We start from the raw sequence: 25,861 nt of genomic DNA, 5'->3' as shown, positions 1-25,861 counted from the left end.
CAAATAATGGCCTTTGCCAAAAAGCACATTCCCATCTCTAACCGGAGTAAAGGGAAGCTGGGACTCCAACAAGCAATATAAAGTGGGCTATCTTGCCGCTATTCTGGAAGCTCACTGAGAAAATGTATGTGCATCTTTTTAAGTGTAACAGTGAAGTGTACCTCTGATTTTAATCCAAAAGTGAACTGTGCTCTTTGTAACAAACTGCCATGAAGACACAAATTTGCTTTATACCAACCAATCTCCACCTAACTATACTCTAACTTTTTGCTTTAAATTCTAGAACACAATCAAATATTCTTCTTTAGATATAGAACACTAAAGTGACCTGTTCATCTCAGTAACTGGTCTTTATCCCCTTTTTTCCTTCTCTTGTCCAGCTCCACCAGCCCTAAAGTTGTCTGTGAATGAAACCTTAGTGGTGAACCCTGGGGACAATGTCACCATACAGTGCTCATTGACTGGTGGGGACCCGTTGCCCCAAGTGATTTGGTCCCACTCACCCAGCCCTATGCCTCACAACAGCCTTGTTCAAAAGGGTAAACTCACCATCTGGGGCATCCGTGTGGAAGATTCAGGATACTACAACTGCACAGCTATCAACAATGTTGGGAATCCAGCCAAGAAGACAGTGAATCTGCTGGTGCGATGTACGTCATTGAGCCAACCTACTTGGAGATAAAGTCTGGATTCCCAGTGTACTTTTGTTGTTCTTTTAAAGTTTGGAATAGTATTAATAGCATGGAAGAAAAATATGGTATTGTTTAACCTACCATTTTACAGTGCTGCTTATTCCCTCGCACCTGACCCTCAATCTTCTTTCCCAAAATACACACATGCCATTCCAGTCTGGGTGGCTTTCACCAGGTTCCTTATGTCATTGCTGAAATGCTTCTTCTCTTGTTGTTCTTATCCTATCTCCTGACTTCAATCCATGTCCAAGGCAGTTTGTTCTTGCCATGCTCCTTTTTGCTAGAGGATACAAAACCCCATTACTCTATGTGTTTGCATTAATTGGCTTGGCATTTTTATCTCTTCCAGCCATGAGGAATGCAACGTTTCAGATCACTCCTGATGTGATCAAAGAGAGCGAGACCATCCAGTTAGGTCAAGACCTGAAGCTCTCCTGTCACGTGGATGCTGTCCCACAAGAGAAGGTTTTTTACTTCTGGTACAAGAATGGGAAGTTGGTCAAGTTTTCGGACCGACTTGTGGGCATCAGGAATGACCCTGAACTCCCGTCGGTGACCAGCAGCCTGGAGATAATTGACCTCCGCTTCACTGACTATGGCACATACCTGTGTGTAGCCTCCTTCCAAGGGGCGCCCATCCCTGACCTCAGTGTCGAGGTGAACATTTCTTCAGAAACAGGTGAGCCTCCCCTTCAAGACTTCTTGAACAGTGAGGCAGCGCATAATAATTAAGCAAAACAAGTTTATCCTTAGCCAGTTTTTTAAGAAGAAATTTCAGAAATCCAGTCTGGGTAATAAGTCTCTTTATTGATCAGATCTGTACATTCACTTGAATCATATGTTAACATTTATATCTAGTGCATTGTAAACTGGAGGCCTGAAAGGAATAATGGAAGGGAGAGTATAGTCGGAAATTTCCTTCTGCTCCCAACTAGGGTTGTGCATATCAATAGACCTGAACTGAAAATTTCGGGTAGATCAAATACCAAAACCTGGGAATCTGCCTGAAGCCGAATAGGCGATTTCTGAATATTTTGTTTTGCATGACCCTACTCCCAACACACACACACTCACACACACACACTCAGGATCCCCTCCTGGATTCTATAAGCTTTCAGGACCTTGAGCAAATTAATTGCCTCTCCCTGCTCTTGATCTTTTGATTTAACTGACTCTCAGCTGCTCCCAACATTCTTGGCCTCATCAGGTTGGATTTGGGGTGGGGGTGGGGGAACAGATGTTTTGGTTAATTTGCAAAGTCCTATCTTTTTGCATATCGGATGTTCCCTTGGTATGTGGAAACCTCTGCTTTGTCTGAGGGTTGCCCAGTTTTTCTGCTTCCACAACCGCGGCTGGCCACTTTACCTTTAGAAGACATGATAGCTGCACTGCTAAAACAGGATTTCCAAATCAAGGTAGTCCTTTAGCCATCATTTATGCAGAGAAATTCAGAGGCTGATGGTTGGCAGAGCACCACCTTAAATGCTTCCTTGAGTACCTTTAAGGCCTGACTAGCGTTTGAACTGTGGGTCTTTCCCTGGATGGTCTGAGGGCTGGACCATGGGGCAAAACTAGCCAGATGGAAATAGGTCTGTTTTCCTGGGCTGTCTGCTCCCATCCGGCAAGCAAGGCTGCAGCTCTCCAAGATGACTGTGCACAGTGGGAGGCACTAGAGATATGGCTGTAATTAAACAATCCTCCAATGCAATTTACACATTCTTCCCATGGAGAAAATTGTCTCTTGCCAGGTAAGCAACTGCCGGCAGTGCTGAGCAGTGAGGGTGCAGCTCTCTCTTCACACCATGGAGGAAAGGATCTGATGAGATTCCACAGCCCACAGGAGACCTGTAAATTGAAAAATTCACCTCCTCATTGCCTAGTGAGGTAGTAGCCGGCAGATTTGCCAGCAGCTAGGACCAACCTAAATATCCCTCTTGAGGCAGCAATGTATTCCTTTGTGTGTTAAATCATTACATTCTCCCTTGCTCCCCTGACATACATGGGTCAGTGTGAGCCATGACAGGGCAGTGAAGGTCAAAATTAGTTCAGAATCATAACTTGGTCATTAATTCATAGGGTCACCATAAGTCAGAAGCAACTCGACAGTACTTCACACACACACACAGAAGAATAACATGGAACCCTTCTGTATGTGAAAGCATCACTTTTGGAGAAAAATATGGAAAGAGAGACAACTTGAACAAAGAACACTTAGAAGAGCAGGAGTCACCCCATTACTGCCTATGATGTCAATTGCTCCTTTCTGGGGAGTAGCAGACAATATAGGCAGCAGAGATGGTGTCACTTGCCAGCTCAGGGCCTGACACTGAATCTGATCTGTGGGCTCATGAGTCCACCTCACTTATGATAGACAGCTCTTGGCCCTTGAATCCATGGATAACTATGAAAGCACAAGGGTAGATTTTGCTACTGGATCCACTTTCATTTTTTAAAAAAGAAAGCTTCTGCCCCTTATGGCATCCAAAGCACACTTGTAAATTGATGGGCAGTGCTCTGCAAAAACTCAGAAACTAGAAGGAGGCTGAGCATGGTTGAATGAGAAAAACTTTCCCCCCATAGCTTACTGGAAAAACTGAATAAATTCTACAAAACAAGGCAGCTACCGGTACATTTGTTTTACGTGAATAATTTATTCTGATTACAGAATCCCACTTCTTTTGTCTCAGAATTTCTTGACCCTTGAAGAGAGCTTGGATTTTTTTTCAGCACAGTGTACCCCCAGCCCTGACTGTAGAGCTTCCACCTCCAGGGCTGCCTTCCCTTTTTGCAGTGCACTTTCCCAGCCGTCTCTCAAAGTCTGCTCTTTCAAGACAGAGCACAGTCCCTGAATGGGCCTCTCTTCTCCTCTTCTCCTTTCAGTGCCTCCAACCATCATGGTGCCCAAGGGCCAGTCTGCCGTCACGGTCCGCGAAGGCTCCAGGGCAGAGCTCCAGTGCGAAGTCCGAGGAAAGCCCAAGCCCCCCATTATCTGGTCTAGGGTGGATAAGGAGGCCCCCATGCCCTCAGGCGCAGCGACAGTAGAGACCAGCGACGGAAGGCTGCATTTGGAGAGCGTGACTCGAGAAATGAGTGGGACTTACAAATGCCAGACAGCCAGGTACAACGGCTTCAACATTCGACCCCGAGAAGCCCTGGTTCAGCTCAATGTACAGTGTGAGTATTGCCATAGATTTCCATTGCTGTTTGCTGCCGTGCGATTTAGCAACACTGACCGGCGAGGGGTGGGGGTGGCTGTGGAGATGTATGTGTGTGTTGATAGGAATGACATCCTTCTTGGACTGAGTTGCGCTCTGTTTCTCCTTGAGGGTTTGTGTTGACACAGTTCATAATCGTGCAAGACATGGATACTGCGGAGGCTCTGAAACTAGAAACCACCCACATATTGCTGTATTCTAAGCAATGGTGAATCATAAAATACTATCCTTCCTATCACTAAGAACTGAATTAACTGGACTACCACTGAAGGAAATTTTCTTACCCCTCTCTTTCCCCTACCTTCTTGCTGATTGCCGCTTCGCCGGTTGCCTGTAGCAAGTAAGAATTGCCTGACACATGAACACGTGAAGCTGCTTCACATTGAGTCAGACCGTTGGTCTGTCAGGGTCAGTACTGTCTGCTCTGCTTGGTAGCAGCTCTCCAGGGTCTCAGGCAGAGGTCTTTCATTCCGCCTAGTACTCTGATCCTTTTAAATGGAGATGCTGGGAATTGAACCTGGGATTTTTTCATGCAAAGCAGATGCTCTACCACTGACTGAGCTGCAGACCCTCCCCAAGTCTGATACTCTGGGGAACTTTTAGAAACAGTGATATTATCTTTTTTTCCCCTTTCCGGCCATAACTGACACAAATGGTTAACTCATATTTATGTGGGCAAAGTCTGTGTTTTGAGGACTAGTAACATTTGTTCTTATCTGCACCCGGAGTCACTCCTTCAGCTTTTTGGGACTAGGGGGCCGTTACTGATTGGCATGGACTTGCCTTTTTGTTTTGGTCTCAGAACTTTCACATACCCATGAAAAGACTTGGCTAGCCGAGTGGAGCTTCTCTGCATTGCTTAGAGAAAACACATGGCCTTATCGGCAGTTGAGCTAACTCCTTTAAGGTCAATTATGCATGAGAGTTTTACCTGAGATTTGTTGCTCCCTGGACCCACACTTTCTTCTATGCACCAGCAGTCTCCAAGCTCAAAACAAGAAGCCCGCCCCTTGAAATGCCGCTTTGTGATTGGCTGTAGTTCTTTCTTTGAGAGAGAAGTCCCCGTCCCCCTGCAGAAATCCAAGTGCCCAGCAAAAATGCATTTTAAAAGACAAAAACAAACGGAGCACCCTAAAAGGAACTGGGGGGCGGGAACCCAAGCCTCATTTTAAAAGTTCATTCTTCTGCCTAGAAAGAACTCCCAGGAAGCAGGAAGTATTTGAATTCCCACCTCTTTACACACTGTTTTGTAATTGGCTGTGAGAGAAACCAAACTTGCATGTCCTGCAATTTGCCTTATGTGTGAGGATTTCACCTGGGAAGAATCAGGTTAACAGAGGAATGGGAAGACCCAGAGTTTGTGAGGGCTGGCAGCAAGGTAATCTCTGATGAAGGAAAAACTCATGCATAACTCCAAGGAACAACCGAGACAGACTGGGGGTGAACGAAAGTGGAAGTACCCATGAATGAATGACCTAAGTGGACCTTTGTCACCCCTGCTCACCCCATCCTCTCATCCCTATGAACCTGACAAAGCATTTCTTCTGTTTACTCGTACAAAAAACACTCAGATGTTTAAATGTTCACATCTCAGAATTGTTTTGCAAACAGGTAAATTAGTGTATTTGAGACTTTGTTTTAGTGGCAGGCTTATCGAGGAGGCAGCAAAGCAGGCGACTCGTATGTTCCCCTGGAAAGAGAATCAAAGTGGCGTCCTAGTATATGGCCGACGGCAATTCTGGAAAGCTCTGGTGAAATCCAGTTTACAGCCCATCTGCCCATCACTAAGAGATGCTATTTACTCTGTGTTCCATAAACATGCAATTCCTTATGACCTTGACTGACACAAGTTATTTTTGGGTCAGCCAGAAGGCAATGTGAATCCAACTCTGTTGTGTCGTGGCTGGCCCAAATCCAGCATACATCTGACTTGGATCAGTTACAGCTGCAGAGAATAGCAGTGTGTGTGTGAGTGCACGCTAGGGTTGCCAGCTCCAGGTTGGGAAATACCTGGAGATTTGGGGGGGGGGAGTCTGAAGAGGGCAGGGTTTGGAGAAGGGAGGGACTTCAGTCCCATACAGTCCAATTGCCAAAGCGGCCTGGAGATCAGTTGTAATAGGGGGAGATCTCCAGTCACCACCTGGAGGTTGGCAACCCTCATGCACGCACATGTGTATGTGTTTTAACGATGGATCCTTCCCTAATGCTCATAGCATCACAGCTTTTTGATAGCTTCTGTGAGTAATGGACTGTTTTCAGGTGATCAGATGCTGAACCAGGCGGGATTTTTTTTAATACCAGAGGAAGGAGGAAAGCAATTTGGCTCTTTTACTCTCTAGGTTTGGGATGAAGTCATTGCTTGATATTATTAATGGGAGTGGTGAATCGAAGTCATGTGGCGATAACTCTTATTGCAAAGGTAGCATCCCGTCAGGAGAATATTTCTGGACCAATTTCCTGTGGAATGCAGGTTGCGTTGGGAACGTGAAGCTGGCAGGTGTGGGACTGCGAGAGAGAATGTTAATTTACACCACCAGGCACCATCCCTGGGCTGTCACCGAATAGCACGCTTATACCACATGTAGCCTCGCTCATTACCAACCAGATACTCTTTCTGAGCTCTCCCTCTTCCCCCCTGCAGAAAGACAGAAAACTGATCTGAAAACCTGGACATTAGGGAACAGATGCCTTCAATTTTAGTGTTTAAATAACCCCAACAGTAATACTACCAAGCCAATAACTAGGGTTCCTTTCTACAATGGTGGGCTTCTACTGCAGTGGAATTCTAAAAGGCATATTCTCCCCCTTCACATTACCCCACAATATTTTCTGGATCAACGGAGAAAACATGCACCGAATGCAGCGCAAGCCCGATGCAGATACTATACTATTTCCCTGCAAACCAAGGCTTGCAAATTAGGACACAGCCATAGGGACACCCATCTTTCCCCTCCTTTGTCCCCTCTCTAGAGCAGTTCCTGCCACGGGTTCACATTACATCATGCACACTGATGCAAACTCTGATATAAACCAGAGATTGATGTGGGCTTGCAGAACATTCTTTTGAGGGAATGTTGGCATTCGTGTGATTTATATTGGTGCATGTCTGACATAAACCATGGTTAATGTTATAGAAGGGGAAATAGTTCTAGACAAGGCAGGAAAGAGGAGGAGGGCATGTGCATGCTCCAAACCGGCTTCTGATTTATAAACCATGGTTTGCAGGACTCACAGAAACAAAGTACTCTGCTCTTAGGACCCTTTCCAAATTCCTTATCGTGAAGTCATCCCAAGCTGACTTGATCAGAAGAGGAGGGGTTATGTAATGTGAAGTCTTTGATGCATCTCTAAAGTGCCGCTCACCATGTCCATGTTGAAGCCTTCCTCAGAACCTTTCTAGGGATGTCTGAGTTGTGGTTTGAAGATGTATGGAGACCCCCCTGTGCTGTCTCAGACAAGATGTGGCACAGTTCTTTCTTTAGGACTGCCATAGAATCATAGATATTGTCGAAGGCTTTCACGGTCAGAGTTCATTGGTTCTTGTAGGTTATCCGGGCTGTGTGACTGTGGTCTTGGTATTTTCTTTCCTGACGTTTTGCCAGCAACTGTGGGAGGCATCTTCAGAGGAGTAACACTGAAGGACAGGGTCATCTAGTCCAACCCCCTGCATAATGCAGGAAACTCATAACTACCTCCCCCCCACACACCCAGTGCCCAGAAGATGGCCAAGATGCCCCCCTCCCACGAACTGCCCAAGTTCATAGAATCCGCATTGCTGACAGATGGCCATCTAGCCTCTGCTTAAAACCTCCAAGTAAGGAGAGCTTACCACCTCCCAAGGAAGCCTGTTCCACGGAGGAACCGCTCTAGAAAATTCTTCCTAATCTCTAGATGGAAACTCGTCTGATTTAATTTTAACCCGTTGGTTCTGGTCCAACCTTCTTGAGGAAACAGAAAACAACTCGGCACCATCCTCTATATGACAGCCCTTCAAGTACTTGAAGATGGTTATCATATCCCCTCTCAATCCAAATCTTTCCCAACCCTTACATTCTTTAAAAGTGAGCCCTCATTGTGTGGGGAATGCAGCAGCCCCTGGAGCTCGCCCTCCTTCCTATGCCAGCCAGCCTTCATTTCTCCTTCTCCTGCTCCTGCAGGGCGCCAGGCATCATAGAAGGGAGGGTGCGCATGTGCTCTGGCTAATTGAGCTGCTGCTCTCCAGCCCGAGAAGCTCATTAGCTTTGTGACTTGCTCTGGAATTCTAATCTTGTCGGAAATGGGAATCGTGTAGTTGTCGAAGGCTCTCTGATGAGAGCGCAATTTTTTCCCTCCGCTTGTACTTTCCAACTGAGAATCCGGTCTGATGATGAGTGTGTTTAGGTGTATGTTTGTGTATGTGCATGCCTGTGACTTGCTTTTGAACTGGCTCTCTTTGGGGAAGTGAATTCTGGGTGATAATTTGGTTGTTTTTCTGATTTGTTCCAAAGCTAAAGTTGCAAAAAAAAAATCAATACGGCAGATCTGATTAGATGTCAGAACCTGTTTCTCTCTTTCTCCTTTCTTCTTCTCTCTCCCCCCCCCCCCCGCCCTTTTCATCCACCCATACTTAGTTTTCTATTGCACTGCACCGGTCTAGAAATTAGCTTTGCCAGCAATACAGCTACACGGTGATGGTCAAAGAATGGGGGAGGGTAACAAGCTCATAATCTCTTAGATATGGTACTGTAGTTAATGTTGTCGTCTATATCTTTTGAAAACAGAGAAAACAAAATACCTTTCATGTTATTTTCAGGAATGGGCTAAAGACGAAGTGTCAAGCTTTACCCGAAGCCAGTTCACACATTGTTTTTCAAGTGCATATTTAAAGGTGGTTTTTTTAAGTGTATGTGAATGAGCCAACCAGCTTTGGAAATGTGCATCAAATAGCAAACTTATCAGAAAACTAAGATTGGCTGCGGTTCTTTGTTAAGTGTACACTCAGGCTAGGGTTGCCAGGTGCCTCTTCACCACTGGCACGAGGTTTTTGAGGCAGAGCCTGAGGAGGGCAGGGTTTGGAGAGGGGAGGGACTCCAATGCCAAAGAGTCCAATTGCCAAAGTGGCCATTTTCTCCAGGGGAACTGATCTCTGTTGGCTGGAGATCAGTTGTAATAGCAGGAGAACTCCAGATAGTACCTGGCAGTTGGCAACCCTAACTCAGGGGCACACTTGCCATCGCTGCTGTGTAATGTGTATGATGTGGTAGGCACTCAACACTGCACTGAAGGTAGGATCTACTCAGAAATTACTCAGATTCACAGATCCAAGATTTCTTTTTCTGGCCTCAAAAGCTGGGGTGGGGGACACCTAATGATAGCATAACATTGACTCATCAGACGTAGAGCTACTTCCCATATATAATTGCTAGATATAAAAAGCATAACATGTGAATAGTAGAAATACATATTTGCAAGCATGAGGAAACCCAGAGTGACTCTGGTTCCTTATTGAATATTTGCCTGGTGACAAACCCTGATTTGCCACCTTGTGCTGTGCCCATGGGTAGCTGACAAATATATGTCCCAAATACATAATATTTTCTGCATGTGCTGTGGGTTCCTGATGCCTCCATTTCACAGCTTCTTCCTAGCTTCAAGGAAACTCTTTCCACGCAGTAATAATGCTTCCTTTTTAGGACATAATTTTGCTTTAGGAATCATAATAACCATAAATTGTACCCTGGGACACACGTACACACACACATATGCAGGCTGTCTCACACATTCCCTTAAAAGATTTGTTAGGTGTTAGGAGGGCTGGCTCAACACATCCCAATTCTACAAGCCACAGAGGGCCCGAACGAAAGAATTGCTTCTTGCTGGTCTAAGTAGCAGGATGAGAATCAGTATGAGTTCTACAGTTAGGTCAGAGATGAAGTGAGAGCCCCCTTCGGGTGATTTTTCTGGGGAGTCTGCAAAAAGGGATGTGATTTTTGTCCCACTTACTGCTGTAGGGTGTTCCCTCTCTATTTTAACCCATTATTCACCAGAGTGTGAAAAGAACCTCACTCTGATTTGGCTTCCTACCCAATCTCTGGTATCTTGAATGTAAAAAGATTGAAGAAAAAATGTCCCCTGTAATATTTATGTCATTTATTATGTGTATCTAGGGTTGCTAACCTCCAGGTGGGGCCTGGAGGTCTCCTGGAATTACAACTCGGCTCCAAACTTCAGTTCCTCTGGAGGATCAGTTCCCCTGGAGGTTGGCAGCCCTACTGTTATATCCCTGCTGAGTTCCCCCCGCTTCAAAGTCTGCCCTCAAATCTCCAGGTATTTTCCAAGCTGTAGTTAGCAACTCTCTATATATCTCAACCCAGAGACTCCCAAGGTAGGTAACAATAGATTAAAAATTATATCAGTACATTAAAAGGTACAGGTGGTCCCCTGTGCAAGCACCGGGTCATTACTGACCCATGGTGTGAAGTCACATCACAGCATCACATCACAATGTTTACTAGGCAGACTATGTTTACGGGGTGGTTTGCCATTGCCTTTCCTAGCTGTCTACACTTTACAACCAGCAAGCTGGGTACTCATTTTACCAATCTTGGAAGGATAGAAGGCTCAGTCAATCTTGAGCTGGCTACCTTCTGTTGGGATTGAGCTCAGGTCATGAGCACAGGTCTGACTGCAATACACGCACACACAGAGAGCAAACAATATAAAAACATTAGTTTAAAAATGGCAAGTAGCTTAAAAACAACTTAACAGCTAACTAAAAAAACAACAACAACATTTTCAAAGACAATAAAAACAAATACCATTAAAAGTTCAAATAGCCAACATCATACAAATACAAACAGACATAGCTTTCAAAAACAGATAGATCTATAGCTTTGCACCTATAGCAGAGGATGCAGATCCTGCTGTTGCCAGAAGAACCACAAAATAGCTGTGATAAAAGGCAAAAGTGGAGGGGGCTTTCCTCCTGCCTCCCAAACAAGTCTATTGTTCAAGCCAAAAGATGCTGTCCTGAGAGGTTTTGGCTCAACTCTAATCACTGACAAAGTTCCATAGGAATAGTACCAGCTAATCCAAGGGCAACCTCATACTTATTTTTGGCAGGACAGTTTCCTTTAATGCTAGTTTAGTTTTAGATCATGCAACCAGCAATATGTAAAGATGCCATCTGGATGCAGCCTGTGCCTCTGTGTCTCTTTAATGACACCCCTGAGTCAGCTTGTGGGCCTAAAGGTGAGCAACAAATCTCCAAATCGGAATCTCTATCCATCTCTCCTGAGAGGACAGGTAGGCAGGGACAACTTCCCCCATGTCCCTGGATCAGAGCTGCCTTTTCTTCATTTTCTAAGCAAACTGGAAAGGTGTAGGGAAACTGAGCCAGAGTTACTATCGTTTTCCCCCCATAAAGTAAAATAAGAGGCGCAACCAAAGCATCTGTCAGAATTTAAAAGTAATTTTAATCAGATTAGCTACCTGTCTCATTGGGGTGGGGGATGAGCTACACATCTTTTACTGTGCAGTTTGGCAAACGTCTTGACAGCTGCACTGTAGGATTGCCAAACTCCAGGTGGTGGCTGGAGAGCTCCTGGGATTAACCCATTATTCACCAGAGTGTGAGAAGAGTTACCCTCACTCTGATTTGGCTTCCGACTTATTCTCTGGTATCTTGAATGTAAAAAGACTGAAGAAAAAAATGCCCCCTGTAATGGCTGCTTTGGAAGTTGGAATCGCCAGGTATTTCCTAGCCCAGAGCAGGCAACCATACTGCACTACAATGTCCCCAGAACACGTTCACAACCAAACAGGATTCCCAGAGCAATTGTGGTTCTCAGGATGAAATCATGAATCATATAGCAAGGATGACGAGGGAGGAAAGTCATCTGAATCTTAGACTTGGTTTGGTCTGTTTTAAGATGCAAGTCGTCCCTTGCGTTTTACTTCCCTTATCTTTAAAGTGAAGAGAAGTCTGACCCCTCTCACCAGAGGTTTGTGAGACTTAATTAGTGGTTGCAGATCGCTTTGAAATCCTTTAATAAAAAGCTCTAGATGAAGCGAGCATTATTATTGTGAATGCCATCCATCAGACGCGTCAGGTCATGGAGTCACCATGGAAATGAAACGCATCAGCCACCATGATGCATATTAAACCAGGGTCAGACAGGTGAGATCAGATGGGTTTCAAGGCCAGCCTGCAAAGTTTCCGTATGGTAGCGCTGGAAATCATCTCCATTTGAGAAAGTGGCAGGCAGACAGATGGCCCATAAATAGGTTTTGTCCATGCAATGCATTCCATAGACTATGAGATGCTAACTCTGAAAGCATCTTTGTATGTCTTTTATTGCTAGAGACTCTAAGGTCTTTCAAGGCCACTTTCACAAAAGCAACTTACGTTGATGTTTGTATTTTTCAACATCTGTATTATAATTCCACAGAAGTATTAGTAGGGTTGCCAACCTCCAGGTACTAGCTGGAGATCTCCTGCTATTACAACTGATCTCCAGCCGATAGAGAAATGGCCGCTTTGGCCATTGGACTCTTATGGCATTGAAGTGTCTCTCCTCCATCAAACCCGACCTCTTCAGGATCTGCCCCCAAAACCTCTTGCCAGTGGCGAAGAGGGACCTGGCAACCCTAAGTATTAGACATGTTTAAATCTTAATGTCTTGGCCCATCTACAAATTACAGTGCCTCAGAGGATGGCTTTCCAGGCCCTCGCGGATCTCCCGCTCTAGGCCCCTGCATGTACACACTGCAGTAATTCACAATTGGATTGTCTTGTCCACACAGGATGACTCAGTTGTAATTGATTACTATAGTTCGGGTTGCCAGCTCTAGGTTAGGAAATGTCTAGAGATTTTTTGGGGGTACAGCATGAGGATGGTGGGGTTGGGGAAGGGGAGGGGCTTCAGTGGGGTATAATGCTACAGAGTCCACCTTTCAAAGCAGCCATTTTCTCCAGGTGAACTTATCTTTGTTGCCTGCAGATCAGTTGTAATCCCAGGAGATCTCCAGCCAATACCCGGAGGTAGGCAACCCTAGCTATAGTGCAATGATAGCACAATGTCCAGTGAACCATAAGAGCCACATTATACTAGGGATCTATGATACTGATCTCCCCAGTGTTTAATTTAGCCTTACAAAGCAGTAGCATGAGGTGGAGCGATATGGATTGGGGCCATATTCTTTCCCCCCATGCCGTTTTTCTGATCGGCACTGGGTCTCCTGGCTGCTATTAGGCTGGCCTCAATAAAGAAAAATGACGTGAAGAATGAGTGCCCATTTTCTTCCTACCAAAAAGTAGCCTGAAGTGACCAGTTTCAATTGGGGAAAGGGTGCAGGGGGGAAGAGTTAACTCGGGTTGCCAACTTCCAGGTACTCCCTGGAGATCTCCTGCTGTTACAACTGATTTCCAGCCAATAGAGATCAGTTCACCTGGAGAAAATGGCCGCTTTGGCAATTGGACTCTATGGCATTGAAGTCTTTCCCCTCCCCAAATCCTGCCCGCCTCTGGCTCTGGCCCAAAAATCTCCTGCCGGTGGCAAAGAGGGACCTGGCAACCCTAAAGTTAACCTTAGAGTTAAAGATGGAAACTGTGGCCTTATATGCAGGGACATTTCCCCATGGTCACCCCTGCTGACTGCTTCAGGGCTTCCTTTTGATCATGCATGCCTTTTCTGTCCATCAGAGGTCACCTTGCTCTCCCTGTGCATTTTGCCTGTGTTTTCCAGATGCCGTTTTAGCTAGAATCTGGAAAATGTGGGCAAAACATGCAGGGAGAGCAAGGCAACCTCTGACAGGAGGAAAAAGCATGCATGATCAAAAGGAAGCCCTGAAGCAGTCGGCGGGGGTGACTGCAGGGAAACATCCCTGTATAAAAGGCCCTTGTTGCCAAGTAAACCCTGATCTCCTGAGATCCAAAACAGGCCTTACTCTGCTATAAGCACAGGCTGAATTTCTGCAAATGAAGGGTAGTAAATAATGAGTAGCTAGTACAGGAGAAAATAAAACAAACGCATCAATTCAAAACAATAAATAAAACAACATATTAAAACAAGTCAGCAACAATGGATAAAAGCAGAACTTGGAAAGCCAATGCAAGAATGAAGTAACAAGCAGTAGTAAAACAGCACACATGAGAACAGCAGTAAATATAAAACTCTTCAGTGTGAGAAATAAGTTAACTGGTGCCCAAAGGTCCCTTGCAATAGACAGATTTTTAGGCAATGTTGGAAGAGGTCAAGAGGGAGGGGGCCTGAAGGACTCAAGGGGTAAGGAATTGCATAGTTTGGGGGCAATGGCTGACAGTGCCTTGACCTGAGTGCTTGCCATCCTTACCTGTGTTCATGAAGCCAATACAGGTTCATGCAGAGGGAATCCGTCATTTAAGCTGGTGTCAAGCCATGTAGGTTTTAGAGATAAAAAACTAGCACTCTAAACTGAGCCAAGAAACAAACTGGAATCCAGTGTGGCTGAATAAGACAGGATGTATGTGTTCGTTACAGGCAATTCTGTCTTCAAAGGTAGTGTGTAACTGCTAGGGTTGCCAGCTCCAGTTTGGGAAATACCTGGAGAATTTTGGGGCGGAGCTTGAGCAGGGTGGGGTTTGGGGAGGGATGGACTTCAATGCCATAGATTCCAGTTGCCAAAGTGGCCATTTTCTCCAGGTGAACTGATCTCTGTCAGCTGGAGATCAGTTGTAACAGCAGGAGATCTCCAGCTAGTACCTGCTGGTTGGTAACCATAGTAATTGCAGCCAGGTAGGCTGTTTCCAGGAAAGCCAATAGCTGGTGTTATATTATGGGCAGTTGTGAATTTGTTGACATTCCCTTATTGTATGGTATAGTTATTTAACACAATCCCTTAAGGTAAAAAGCCTTTGCTTTAGTTTCACTTTTTACTTGTGTTGTCGGTTGCTGGCTGTGGCTGGTTAAAGCCTAGCAGGGCCCAAACCAGGCCTTGCTTATGTTCTAATAAAGTTCTGTTTTGATACCAGGTGCTGTCAAATTATTACGTCTGGCAACCCAATAAAAAGCAGTCCTGGCTGCATCTCTTAGCTGAGTACCACTAGCTGCAAGCTTGATCTTCCAGAGGGAGTATATCATCATCCAAAACAGGTTGTCAATTTATTCCTGAATTGGTTTTGCCACCAACCTATAGCACTTCTGTCTTGTCTGAATTAACATTAAATTTGTTCACGGCCATCCTGGCCTTCATTGACTCCTGAGACAAGTTCAGGTTTTCTGCCTTCTCCTGGGAATTAGATGGCAAGAAGAGATATTAATTGAATCTTATGAGCCAGTTGATGACAACACACTCCAAATCTTTTGGTGATAGGGCTGCTAACAACCTGGAGAAAAAAATGCCCTACCCCCTTAATCAAGACTTTATGGGATGCTTACTAAGTGATGTTATTTGCCTTCATGCCATGCAAAGCTACACACTTCTACACATTATGCACTCTCCTCTATTAGAGGGAAGGATGACTTCCTTCAGTAATAAGGTTGCCGACCGCCAGGTACTAGCTGGAGATGTGCTATTACAACTGATCTCCAGCCGACAGAGATCAGTTCACCTGGGCCATTTATTCATGGTAATTAGCAGCACGTTCCAGGCTGAATTGCCCCACATATTGTTTTGAATTTTACAATTCACAAAATGGCGCAGACCAGCTTCGCATTACTAAAGAGCTCACTTAACGCGATATTTGGAATCCTCTTCAAAGAACCATGCAAAACAACAGCGACACATTAGCTATACACATGCTAATGATTCTGCAATCAGGAACAAAGGAATAGGCATTTTTAAAGTCGCCTTTTTAAAAAGAGCTTTGAGTGAGCATCAAAATTGACCATGAATAAATGGCCCTGGAGAAAATGGCCTCTTTGGCAATTGGACTCTATGGCATTGAAGTCCCTCCCCTCCCCAAACCCTGCCCTCCTCAGGCTCAGCTCCAAAAATCTCCCGCCGGTAGCGAAGAGGGACCTGGCAACCCTACTCAGTAAGTCCATGTAGGTATAAAACAGCATAGGGGATGATGGAATCTGGAAGCACTTTTAGTAGCCCGGGAGTGTAATAATATTCTCCCAGTACCTCCTTCTGAGACCTGCCCATCAGAAGGGAGCGGAACCACTGCAGAAGTGTGCCTCCTGCCCCCAGAAGGGTACCCTGGTTGATGGTCCAGTGAAAACTGGCAATGAGTGATCTAGGAGAACCAGCAGGGACAAAATTCTCTGTGAGCAGACCAACTACCAGGGTAACCAATCAATTTCTATCCCACTCAGACTAGAAAACAGCTTGAGAGGATTCCAGATAATCAGTTTTATCCAGAAATACCCGGAGCCAAGACGTCACCACCCCTTTGAGCACCTAGCTAAAAAAAATGGTGTGTTATAAATTGGCGAATTACTCAACTCTTGGACATCCTGAATGTTTTCTTAAATAGAGGATTTGCAACAGCTTCCTTTAGGGCACGTTCAAATCCTTCTATTAAGGAGGCATTTATAACATAGCTCATCCACTGGGCTATGTTGCTCTGACATATTTAGCCAGGATGGGCAAGGATTGAATGAACAGATGGTGTACTTCACAAATACAAATATTCTGTCCACATTCTCAGGCCAGACAAACTGAAAAGTATCCATGGGAACCTGAAAAGCAGCAGCTTCAGGAACGTTCATAGCATCATTTATTACAATAGAGTCCAGATGACAGTGAATACAACCAATTTTATCCATTTAGTGCTTTGCAAATTGGCTACAGTGGGTTACTGAGGGATACACTATTTCTTCCTAAGGTCAAGATGTTAAAGGCCTCTTGCTACATGGAACTGTTACTAGACAGCATGAACACATGAAGTTGCCTTATACTGAATCAGACCCTTGGTCCATCAAAGTCAGTATTGTCTACTCAGACCAGCAGCGGCTCTCCAGGGTCTCAGGCAGAGGTCTTTCACATCACCTACTTGCCTAGTCCCTTTAACTGGAGATGCTGGGGGATTGAGCCTGGGACCTTCTGCATACCAAGCAGATGCTCTACCACTTAGCCACAACCCTTCCCCACTGTGACATTGTCATGGCTATGAAAAAGTATGGTTTCTACACTGTAATCTGAGCTCTACCCTGTGTTTGATAAGCATTAGCATAAGTCTTCCTCTACTGCTATTCTAAACATTTTATATTCACCAGCTACTAAAAAAAAAAAAAAAAGGGAAGCTGATTTTGATCCTTACATTCAGGAGCAATTGTGTCTACCATTTAGGGTTGCAAACATTCCCATGACAAATGGAGAGAGATTTTGAGCATGGTGCTCAGGGAGGGTGGAATTTGATGAGGATGTAATGTAACTTCTAGGTGATGCTCTAGAAATTTACCTTAATCTCTATGGTAAAGACCATAGAGATATAGGGATATTATTAGATCATCACTATGGTGGCCATTTTCTGGCCACATTTTCTCCCACTCCTCAGTTTCTCAAAGGCAGAAAATGCCAAACTAGCTAGTGAAGCCAGGGCTTCTTGTTACTTGCTTCTTAATAAACCCCTTAAGTAGATACTTAAGTAGATGTGTGGTCAGGGCTCAGTATGGAGAGTTTGTCCACTTTGTCATCCTAGTCAGAAATTAGGCCTACTGGAATCCAAGAAAAAGAGCAGGCAGCTTCAGAAGCATGTTCATGTAAGCATCAAAGCAATTATTAGTCACAGGGCTAACATGTGGAGGATGGAAGGGCTGGCCATAGGTCTAGAGGAAGGAAATACTGAGACCTGGACCATGGCGCAGTACAGGAGGTCCAGAGCCAGTGGTGGCAGAGACTGGGAGAGAGTGATGATTAGAATGGAAATCTGGCTTTTGGTCCTATGAAAAATTCAGCCCCTCTAGTCTACCATTCCTTTACAAATCTACAAATGTTATTTTGGCCTGGAAACAAATGTTTAATCCACTTTGGTATCTGGCTGAACAGCTTGCAGTGCTGTATGTCAGGCAAATAATAGTCTCCATCAATTTAACCTGTTATCTACAGAGGAAACATAAGACCAGAAACAGAGGATACGGAAGAGACAGTAAATAAGCATGATGGATCAGTGGATCTACATCACTGGAAATGGAAATGCACTATATTCTGTTATGGCTGGCAATTGAAGCTATCGTTCAAGGGCTTGAGTTTTACTAGTGCCCTGTTCTCAAACCAAGAGCATGGCTATTAATTGCTGTGTTAATAGTCCCCTGAGTCTTACTGAGGGAGAGACTTGCTAGAATTGTTAGGTTGACAAGTATGCCTGTGACATTTCTAACTGTTATTGATGCTAGTCTGAGAAGGAGACCACTGATTTTCTCTAGGAAGCTTGACTGGTGCACAATGGTTGATGCCCATCTCCATTGCAAGTGGCTTATTTTGCTTTACTGCATGTTTGGAAAAACCTTCTAAGAACTTGAAGGAATTTGTATAGATCGGTTGTATAGACCGATTTATTAACGGTGGATTGAGATTACCAGGAGCTGAGTGTCTGTAACCTAGCATTATTCTCCATAACCACTCACAAATCTGAAGGGGTGGCAACTGGAGCTTAGCCTTGGAAACTGCAGATGATTAGCAATGGGAGGCAGACTATGTTTTCTAGCAGCAACCCAGACGATGTTGACGGGTCAGACAGGGCTTGATTAGCTAGCCGCCAGATAAATAAACTATAGAATGGAGCCCCTGTGAGGCTGAAATTATTCTGGAGTCCCCTAGCGTGGTGGGGTGCTTACATTCTGTAAAATCTCTGCTGTTCAGAAAATGGTGGCTATTCCCTTGTTATAAACCACAGGAGCCGTGGCTAGATCTCAAACTGGGAAAATTTTAATATCTTGGTCACCAAGCCAGCATTCATAATAGAATGGCTGTATTCGCTATATGATAATATTTGTACGGGTTGTTGTAGATACAGGAAGCAAAGAATTTGCTTGTGTCTGAATCTATCTGATATGGCCCTGAAAGTTAAGGCCAGGTCCCAGAGAATGATTCAATTCTAGGTCCTTAGATCCACTCCTAAGGGTAAGATGGGACATATACTGTATGTTAGAGGCAGCATTCTCTTCATTTTGCTCCCCTGATCTACATTTGCAGTTATAGGGATACCAGGACTCCCGCTGTAGTGGGACACCTCCCACCTCCCACCTCTGGTCCCACTGTGGCTCAGTGGGGCAAAAGGGAAAAAACTAATGCAAAACTCAGAGTCATGCTAATGGTACAGGGTCACTTCCAGTGAATAACCAGAAGGGAGGTCACTGTGTCAGCATGACACTCTAGGATTCCACCCCAAACTCAGTGGTTTTAACACAGAGTTTGGGGAAAATCATAGAGTACCATGCTGATGTGGTGGTGTCACTACCAATTATTCACCAGAAGTGACATTGTGCTATCGGCACAGCGTCATTTCCCCCATCCCTCCCTCTCTTGCTGGTACCCAGACAATGGTTGGCAACCCTAGGCAGTTCCCAAGATCCTAGAAACATCTGCCCTGTAGCCCACAACAATGCCCTGTAGCCCACAACAATGGCTGCCATCTTAGAAATGACCTCATTTATGCATATTCCAACTATGAGACTTCTTTAAAAAATGTTCTAGTCCCCCCTTCTCTCCATGGCCAAATGTGTAGATATTTAAATCCAGGGATTGAAGCCAAGAACAGACAAAACTGATCTTTCTGCAAATTTGAAAAACACCTTATGTTTGCAGAAAAATCTGGAATATATGCTGAGGTCCCTCCCATTTGCAAACCTGACCCTCCCCAGGCTCCACCCCCAAAATCTCCATGTATTTCCCAGAGCTGGAAACCCTACTTGCCTGGCAGCATACAGTCACGGAATCTGAAGACGCGAACAGCTTCCCCCCCTTGCCCCTCACAAGGGCCCAGAACAGATATATGAAAACTAGGATGGTCAAACTCCAAGTAGTGGCTGGATATATCCAGGGGTTACAACTGATCTCCAGACTACTGAGATCAGTTGCCCTGGAAAAAATGGCTGCTTTGGAAGGTGTACTGTGTGGCAATATAACCAGCTGAGGTCCCTTCACTCCCAAACCCTGACTTCTCCAGGCCCCACCCCCAAATACTCAGGAATTTCCCAACCTGGTGATCCTAAAGCCCTTCTGAAGGGTGAGACACCTCTCTTCCCGCTTTTTCATAGTAGCAACACATATAGGGTTGCCAGCTCCAGGTTGGGAAATACCTGGAGATTTTTGGGGCGGAGACTGAGGAGGGCAGGGTTTGCGGAAGGGGGACTTTGCTGCCATAGAGTCCAGTTTCCAAAGCAGCCATTTTCTCCAGGTGAACTGATCTCTATCGGCCGGAGATCAGTTGTAATCCCTGGATATCTCCAGCTAGTACCTGGAGGTTGGCACACAACCCTAAACACATACCACAACAACCTCTCTCCCAATCTTGTTGCATGGCTGTAGTTTGAATCTGGGGTTCACGAAGCCTTGTCCAATTCTAGCTAGAGTTCAGAGCTGTGTTTGTTTTTTTCCTGTTGGAGAAAAGGGAACTGTCTGAAGCCAAATGAGGCCTTTCCTTCACAATCTGCTTGAGGGCTCTCACAGACGTCCAATGTATGTTTTCAGAATATCAACACAAACAACTTCAGTGGTATGTATGAGGGGATTTTGTAAAGGGAAGACCTCTTGGGACAATTCCAGTGGTGAACAGAAACCCTAATAGGAAATGCGTATGCAGAGTAGTTTTGAATTCTAATGAGCCATGACCACTTGTGACCCACAGTTCTGGAGCTTCACCAATTACTGCTGACAAAGGGAGATTGTTTGCATAAGAATTGTGTTCTGGGATGTTTATGGATTATCTTGCCTTTATAGTATTCTGAACACTTCCCCTCTGAGCCCTAGCTATTCTGTGAGGGAGGTAAGAATTATAGCTCTTCTCAGAGATGCTATCTGACAAAGGAGGAAACTCCATTTTGAAAGGCATCCAGTATTTTCCTTTTAAAATGGACATCAAACCCTGCAAAATTCTGTGAATTGGGCTTCTAGTCTACTGGCTCCCCTGAATGGGTTATTCTGAAAACCTTCTATTCAGTGTTTCCCTTGCCCTCAATACATTTTGAAAATATTCAGATTACAATGTCTATAGCTGCTTCCACATGGGTTTTTTTCTAAACAGAGTTTTCCCCCACACATGGTAGAGTTAGGGTTGACAGGTGCCCGGTGGTGGTGGGCAAACCTCCGGCCATTTACCCCTCTGCCCGCTGACCAGCTGAGGGTTGGTGGGCAAACGTGCCTGCGTGCGTGCACACCGCAGCATGGAACTTGGGTGGGGCCAAGGAAGTGCAGGAGGATGGCACAGGTGTGGCAGAGCCCTGCCCCAGCCCCCGCATGTGTTGGGCGCCATTACGCGGTGCCACGAGGAAGGACAAGTGCTGCAGCGGCTTCCCCACCACCCCAGGATGCTCCCGCTGCCGCCTCCCGCCGCCCCGCCACCCAGCTGGCCGGCCCAGCCCTGCTCCTCCCCCTGGGCCACCAAATCGGCTCCCCAGGTGATTGAAGAAGGTCCGTGCTTCCAGTTGTAAACTGGAAGTGGCTCTCACATTGGCGTGTCCGTGCACATGCGATCCCCGAGCTCTGCCCCCAAAGCCTCCTGCCGGAGGAGTGGGGGGACCTGGCAACCCTAGGTAGAGTTATTTCTACACATGGTAAAGCATGGCCTTGCAACCAGCAGGAGATCTGGGGGCAGGGACATGGGGAGGGTCTGTCAGTGACAACATGACATCACTTCTGCAAAACACTGCAAGTGATGTCATGCCTCTCTAGGAATCAATGGAAACTCTCTGGTAAAACCATAGAGTAACCAGCAATTCCTAGAGAGGATGACACACTGCTGGCCCAATGATCCTTTTTCTTTTGTTTTTCTTCCACCACTGCTATGAGCAATGGCAAGATATGAAAGGCAGGGGATCCCCCGCTCTGGCAAGCCTAGGTAAAGGAGAGTAGCTGGACAACGTTATGCACAATCTGTGCCAGATCTCATTTGGCCCCCATTTTTCCCCTTTGCGCAGGAAAAAAAATAAACTTCATTTTCTCAGAAGTTCAAGGAGAAACTTCAGGATGGCTGTGGATGAAGCATTCATCCGGATGCTCCCATTGTAGCCACCATGGGGAGGGGGTGGAACTAAACTCTGCCTTCAAAATGGTGAACTAAACTCTATATTTCCCCCCTTTTCAGCACCTTAAAAGAAGCTGTGCACTTGGGAGGGGGCGCTGCACAATGTGCAAGTGTAGGGTTTCCAACCTCCAGGTCATGGCTGGAGATCCCCCACAACTGATTTCCAGGTGACAGAGACACTGCCCTCGTGTTTGCACACTCCTGGAAACAGTCTTTGTTTCTGTCAAGAGATACTTGCTCACTGTTCTGCATGTCATCTCTTCCCTTCTCTTGCTAGAAGGCACACATAGCCACACTGAATGGCAGATATATCATATTTATAAGGGCAGGTGTTGATTTCTGTCAAGGTCAGAACAAACAGGACACTCACCTCCCCCCACACACCATCCCAACAGTAAAAGGGTAGGTAGGGGAAACACTAGCAGGGAAAATGAAACACAAATTGATCCCAGGGCCACAAGAGCAATAACTCTACAACTACAAAAGGCAACCTGCTTAATCTCCCATTATTTTCTCCCCAGCTATGCTCTTCTCCAACCATAGGCAGCCTAAAGTTGATAAGGAAGCACAAGGGTTGTAGCATTGCCCTTTTCACATTTCTCTAACATCTGTCAGATTGAAATAGGTATATTTAAGTCCATAAGAAATGCCTTCCTGCCTCAGACCAGAAGTACAGTCAAGCTCAACATTCTGTCTCCAACAGAGTGCCAGTCAGATGCCCCATAGGAAGATCACAGAGCATCAAAGTAATGTCTGTTTCCTGTTCCTTGACCCACAGTTGAAGATATCAGGGACCTCTATATACAGAAGGCTCGATATTAAGCTGGCATAGCTAACGGCCATTGATAATTCTGTTGTTATTTAATGTATCCTATTTTAAAGCTAATGGTCATGGAAATTAATTGCATAGGATTTCTTGGATGAGCCAGAGGCCTAGCCTACACCTGCAGCGAAATGAGGTGTGAATGAAATGGTGAGGTCATACTTCAGACTACAGGAGGATTATAGTTTAGAAGAGAGGTCCCCAAATGTTTTAAGTCGTGGAGCACTTTTCAGGAGAGAAATTCCTCACAGAGCACTAATTTCCACCTAGCACCTATATGCTAAACAGAATGACAGTAGTATTTGTCTTTCCAATCCCTTCACGGAGCATTAGGAGATGTTTCGTGGAGGACCAAGTGCTCCATGGAGCACAGTTTGGGAACCTCTGGTTTAGAACATTCCCCTCTGTAGGTTAAAAAAAGCTTCCCTTCCATAGAACAGTAGCACAGGAGGGAGCAAGCTGTATACTTTCTCTTTGACAATGTTGATTGTTTATATGCAAGAAGGATTTTGTGTCTGTTTTTTTTTACAAAAACCAAGTTTCATATTAACACAGTGGAGTGTCAAACGAGAGGCAGATGAAGCCATCCCCTTCCATTTGGCCCAGTAACCCACACTCCCTGTCAAAGAATTACAGAAATCTAGAAGACAAATTGTACTTTCCTCTAAGAAATTCATTGGGTTTCATCTTTCATTGGGTAGGCAGAGTACACACACATGAGGAGAGATGGGATCCCTCTAGGGCTCAATAAAGATCCTTTTTTCTCCTCCACCCCTTAAGTGCATATCGGGGTAGTCCAGGAAAAGGGAAACTTCCCGTATCTCCATTCAGTCTCCTTTTCTGGTCAGTCATGTAATTTGTCCTTCTCTAGAATTAATGCAGTTTGACTGAGGCTGGGCGGGTGCATGGGTGTGGTCTGAATGGGGTGTGGGAGGCACACACATACCTCCCAGTGCCTCAAAACAGCCTTTCCTACTGTCTGCCCAGCATGAGTGCTGAAGGGGGGAGCAAGAAAACCTATAGGGATACCTCCATGAGGAAGCTTTGCATCTTTTCCGGGAAGGACTGGATCCATTTTTTTTTTCATTTTGATACTATAGTATTTCCTGAGCATTATATACATGCAGTTCTCAAATTCTGTGATTCCTTGAAGGTCAGTATATAATACCAAAACAACACATGAACACATGAAGCTGCCTTATACTGAATCAGACCCTTGGTCAATCGAACTCAGTATTATCCATTCAGACCCGCAGAGGTTCTCCAGGGTTTCAGGTAGAGGTCTTTCACATCACCTACGTGCCTGGTCACTTTAACTGGAGATGCCAAGGATTGAACCTGGGATCTTCTGCATATCAAGCAGATGCTCTACCACTGAGCCACTGCCCCTCCCCTAACATATCAGGTACTCAGCCAGTGATGGATTTGGAGATGGATATGCTGTAGCTAGAGTTGTCAGCCTCCAGATGGGACCTGGAGAGTCCTTGGAATTACAACTGATCCCTATACTACAGAGATTAGTTCCCCTGGAGAAAATGACTGCTATGGAGGGTGACTCTAAAGCATTATGATATGCTGAGGTCCCCTCCTCCCCAAAGCCCATCCTCCCCATGCTCCACCCCCAAATCTCCAGGAATTTCTGAGTCTGGAGTTGGCAACCCTTGCTGCAGCAATAGGTACATATTTAATAAACACCATGAATGGATGCAGATAACAAAAAAATATTCTGTTAGTTAAATCAGAACACTGAAGTGTATGTATTCACATTGTCCAGAACTCTACAAGATAAACCTCTTAACCTCCATGTCCATTTGATCACGCCAGGTGTTGAGATTGTGAGCTTACTATCCTTCACACACAAAAACGTGCCCTGTTCTAATTTTGTTAGGTGTTTTGAGCAGGAAAGGGTCCTCCAAATCTCCAGTAAAGCTGCCAGGTGCATCCTGAGAACCCTCTGATTCTCCACATTTTTCATCTGATTTTTGCTGCAGGGCCATCAATCAGTCAATGGACTTGCAACTATAAATCACTGCAGAGAACTTCATATTTATAAGGGAACCTGTTATATTTTATATGGATTCCAATGTGATTGTGAATATATATTTTGTCTAGTTCTGATGACAGCAGTAAACTTAAAATTGAGACAGTTTCTATGTAGGATTTCCTGTTCCTGGTTTAGAGTCTTTTCTTCTAATTGATAAGGGGCTGTCACAGAGGTCTTGTTGTTTTGCTCAAACCCGTTATTAGGGTTTGCCAGCTCCAAGTTGGGAAATATATGGAGATTTTGGGGGTGGAGCCAGAGGAGGGTAGGGTTTGGGGGAGGGAGAGACGTCAATGGGGTATAATGCCAGAGTCCACCTCTTAAAGCAGCCATTTTCTCCAGGGGAATTGATCTCTGTTGTCTGGAGATCCGTTGTAATAGTGCGACATCTTTAGCCACTACCTGGCTGTTAGCTACCCTACCTGTGCTTGCCCACTAGGGCGGGGTGCGCCTGTAGCAGCACGGTGCTCTGAAGAGGCCTGCAGCAGGCAGGGCAACAGGCTGGGGTTTCTGAAGCCTAGGCTTCTACAGCTGGCAGCTGTATTAATTGGGAATGGGAGTAATAACGCAGTCCAGTAACAGTCCAAGGTCAGTCAGGGTGAAAGGCAATCCGTCAGAGCGAAAGGCAGAGTCAAGGTCGGTCCGGTCCAAGGTCAGGCAGGGAGTCCAGAAGAATTCAGGGTCGAGAAAGCAGTCCAAGTCGATACAGCGTCAGCCAGAGTGGAGTGCCGCAGGTTCGCCAAGCGTTGCTTCCACAGCTTCTGCTGACTCAGCCCTCCTAAATACTTGCAGCTGTCTGGGGGAGGCAGCTTCTGTAAAGACTCACTCACTATCTTCATGACTGTCCCGGTTCCTTCTTTGTTGTTCCAACCTGGCTGAACGCCGGCGTTGTTCTGCCAGGATCCGGCCCATTTTCCTTCGACGAGTCCCAGGAGACATCTG

The 25,861-nt window shown here is 45.4% G+C and overlaps 1 protein-coding gene across 4 annotated transcripts in view; it reads left to right on the top strand.

Annotated features, from left to right (window-relative positions):
- Positions 1 to 25,861, top strand: part of MDGA1 (MAM domain containing glycosylphosphatidylinositol anchor 1) — a 324,727-nt gene that overhangs the window by 143,923 nt on the left and 154,943 nt on the right. For all 4 annotated transcript variants that reach the window (XM_056853572.1, XM_056853571.1, XM_056853573.1 and 1 more), the window contains exons 6-8: positions 381 to 650; positions 1,042 to 1,371; positions 3,573 to 3,866. In XM_056853572.1, the coding sequence (XP_056709550.1) occupies positions 381 to 650; positions 1,042 to 1,371; positions 3,573 to 3,866 (894 nt within the window). The remainder of the gene's footprint in view (positions 1 to 380; positions 651 to 1,041; positions 1,372 to 3,572; positions 3,867 to 25,861) is intronic.

Source organism: Euleptes europaea, chromosome 7 (genome assembly GCF_029931775.1).
Source record: "Euleptes europaea isolate rEulEur1 chromosome 7, rEulEur1.hap1, whole genome shotgun sequence".
Lineage (NCBI taxonomy): Eukaryota > Metazoa > Chordata > Lepidosauria > Squamata > Sphaerodactylidae > Euleptes > Euleptes europaea.
This window is presented reverse-complemented; position numbering and strand designations above follow the sequence as displayed.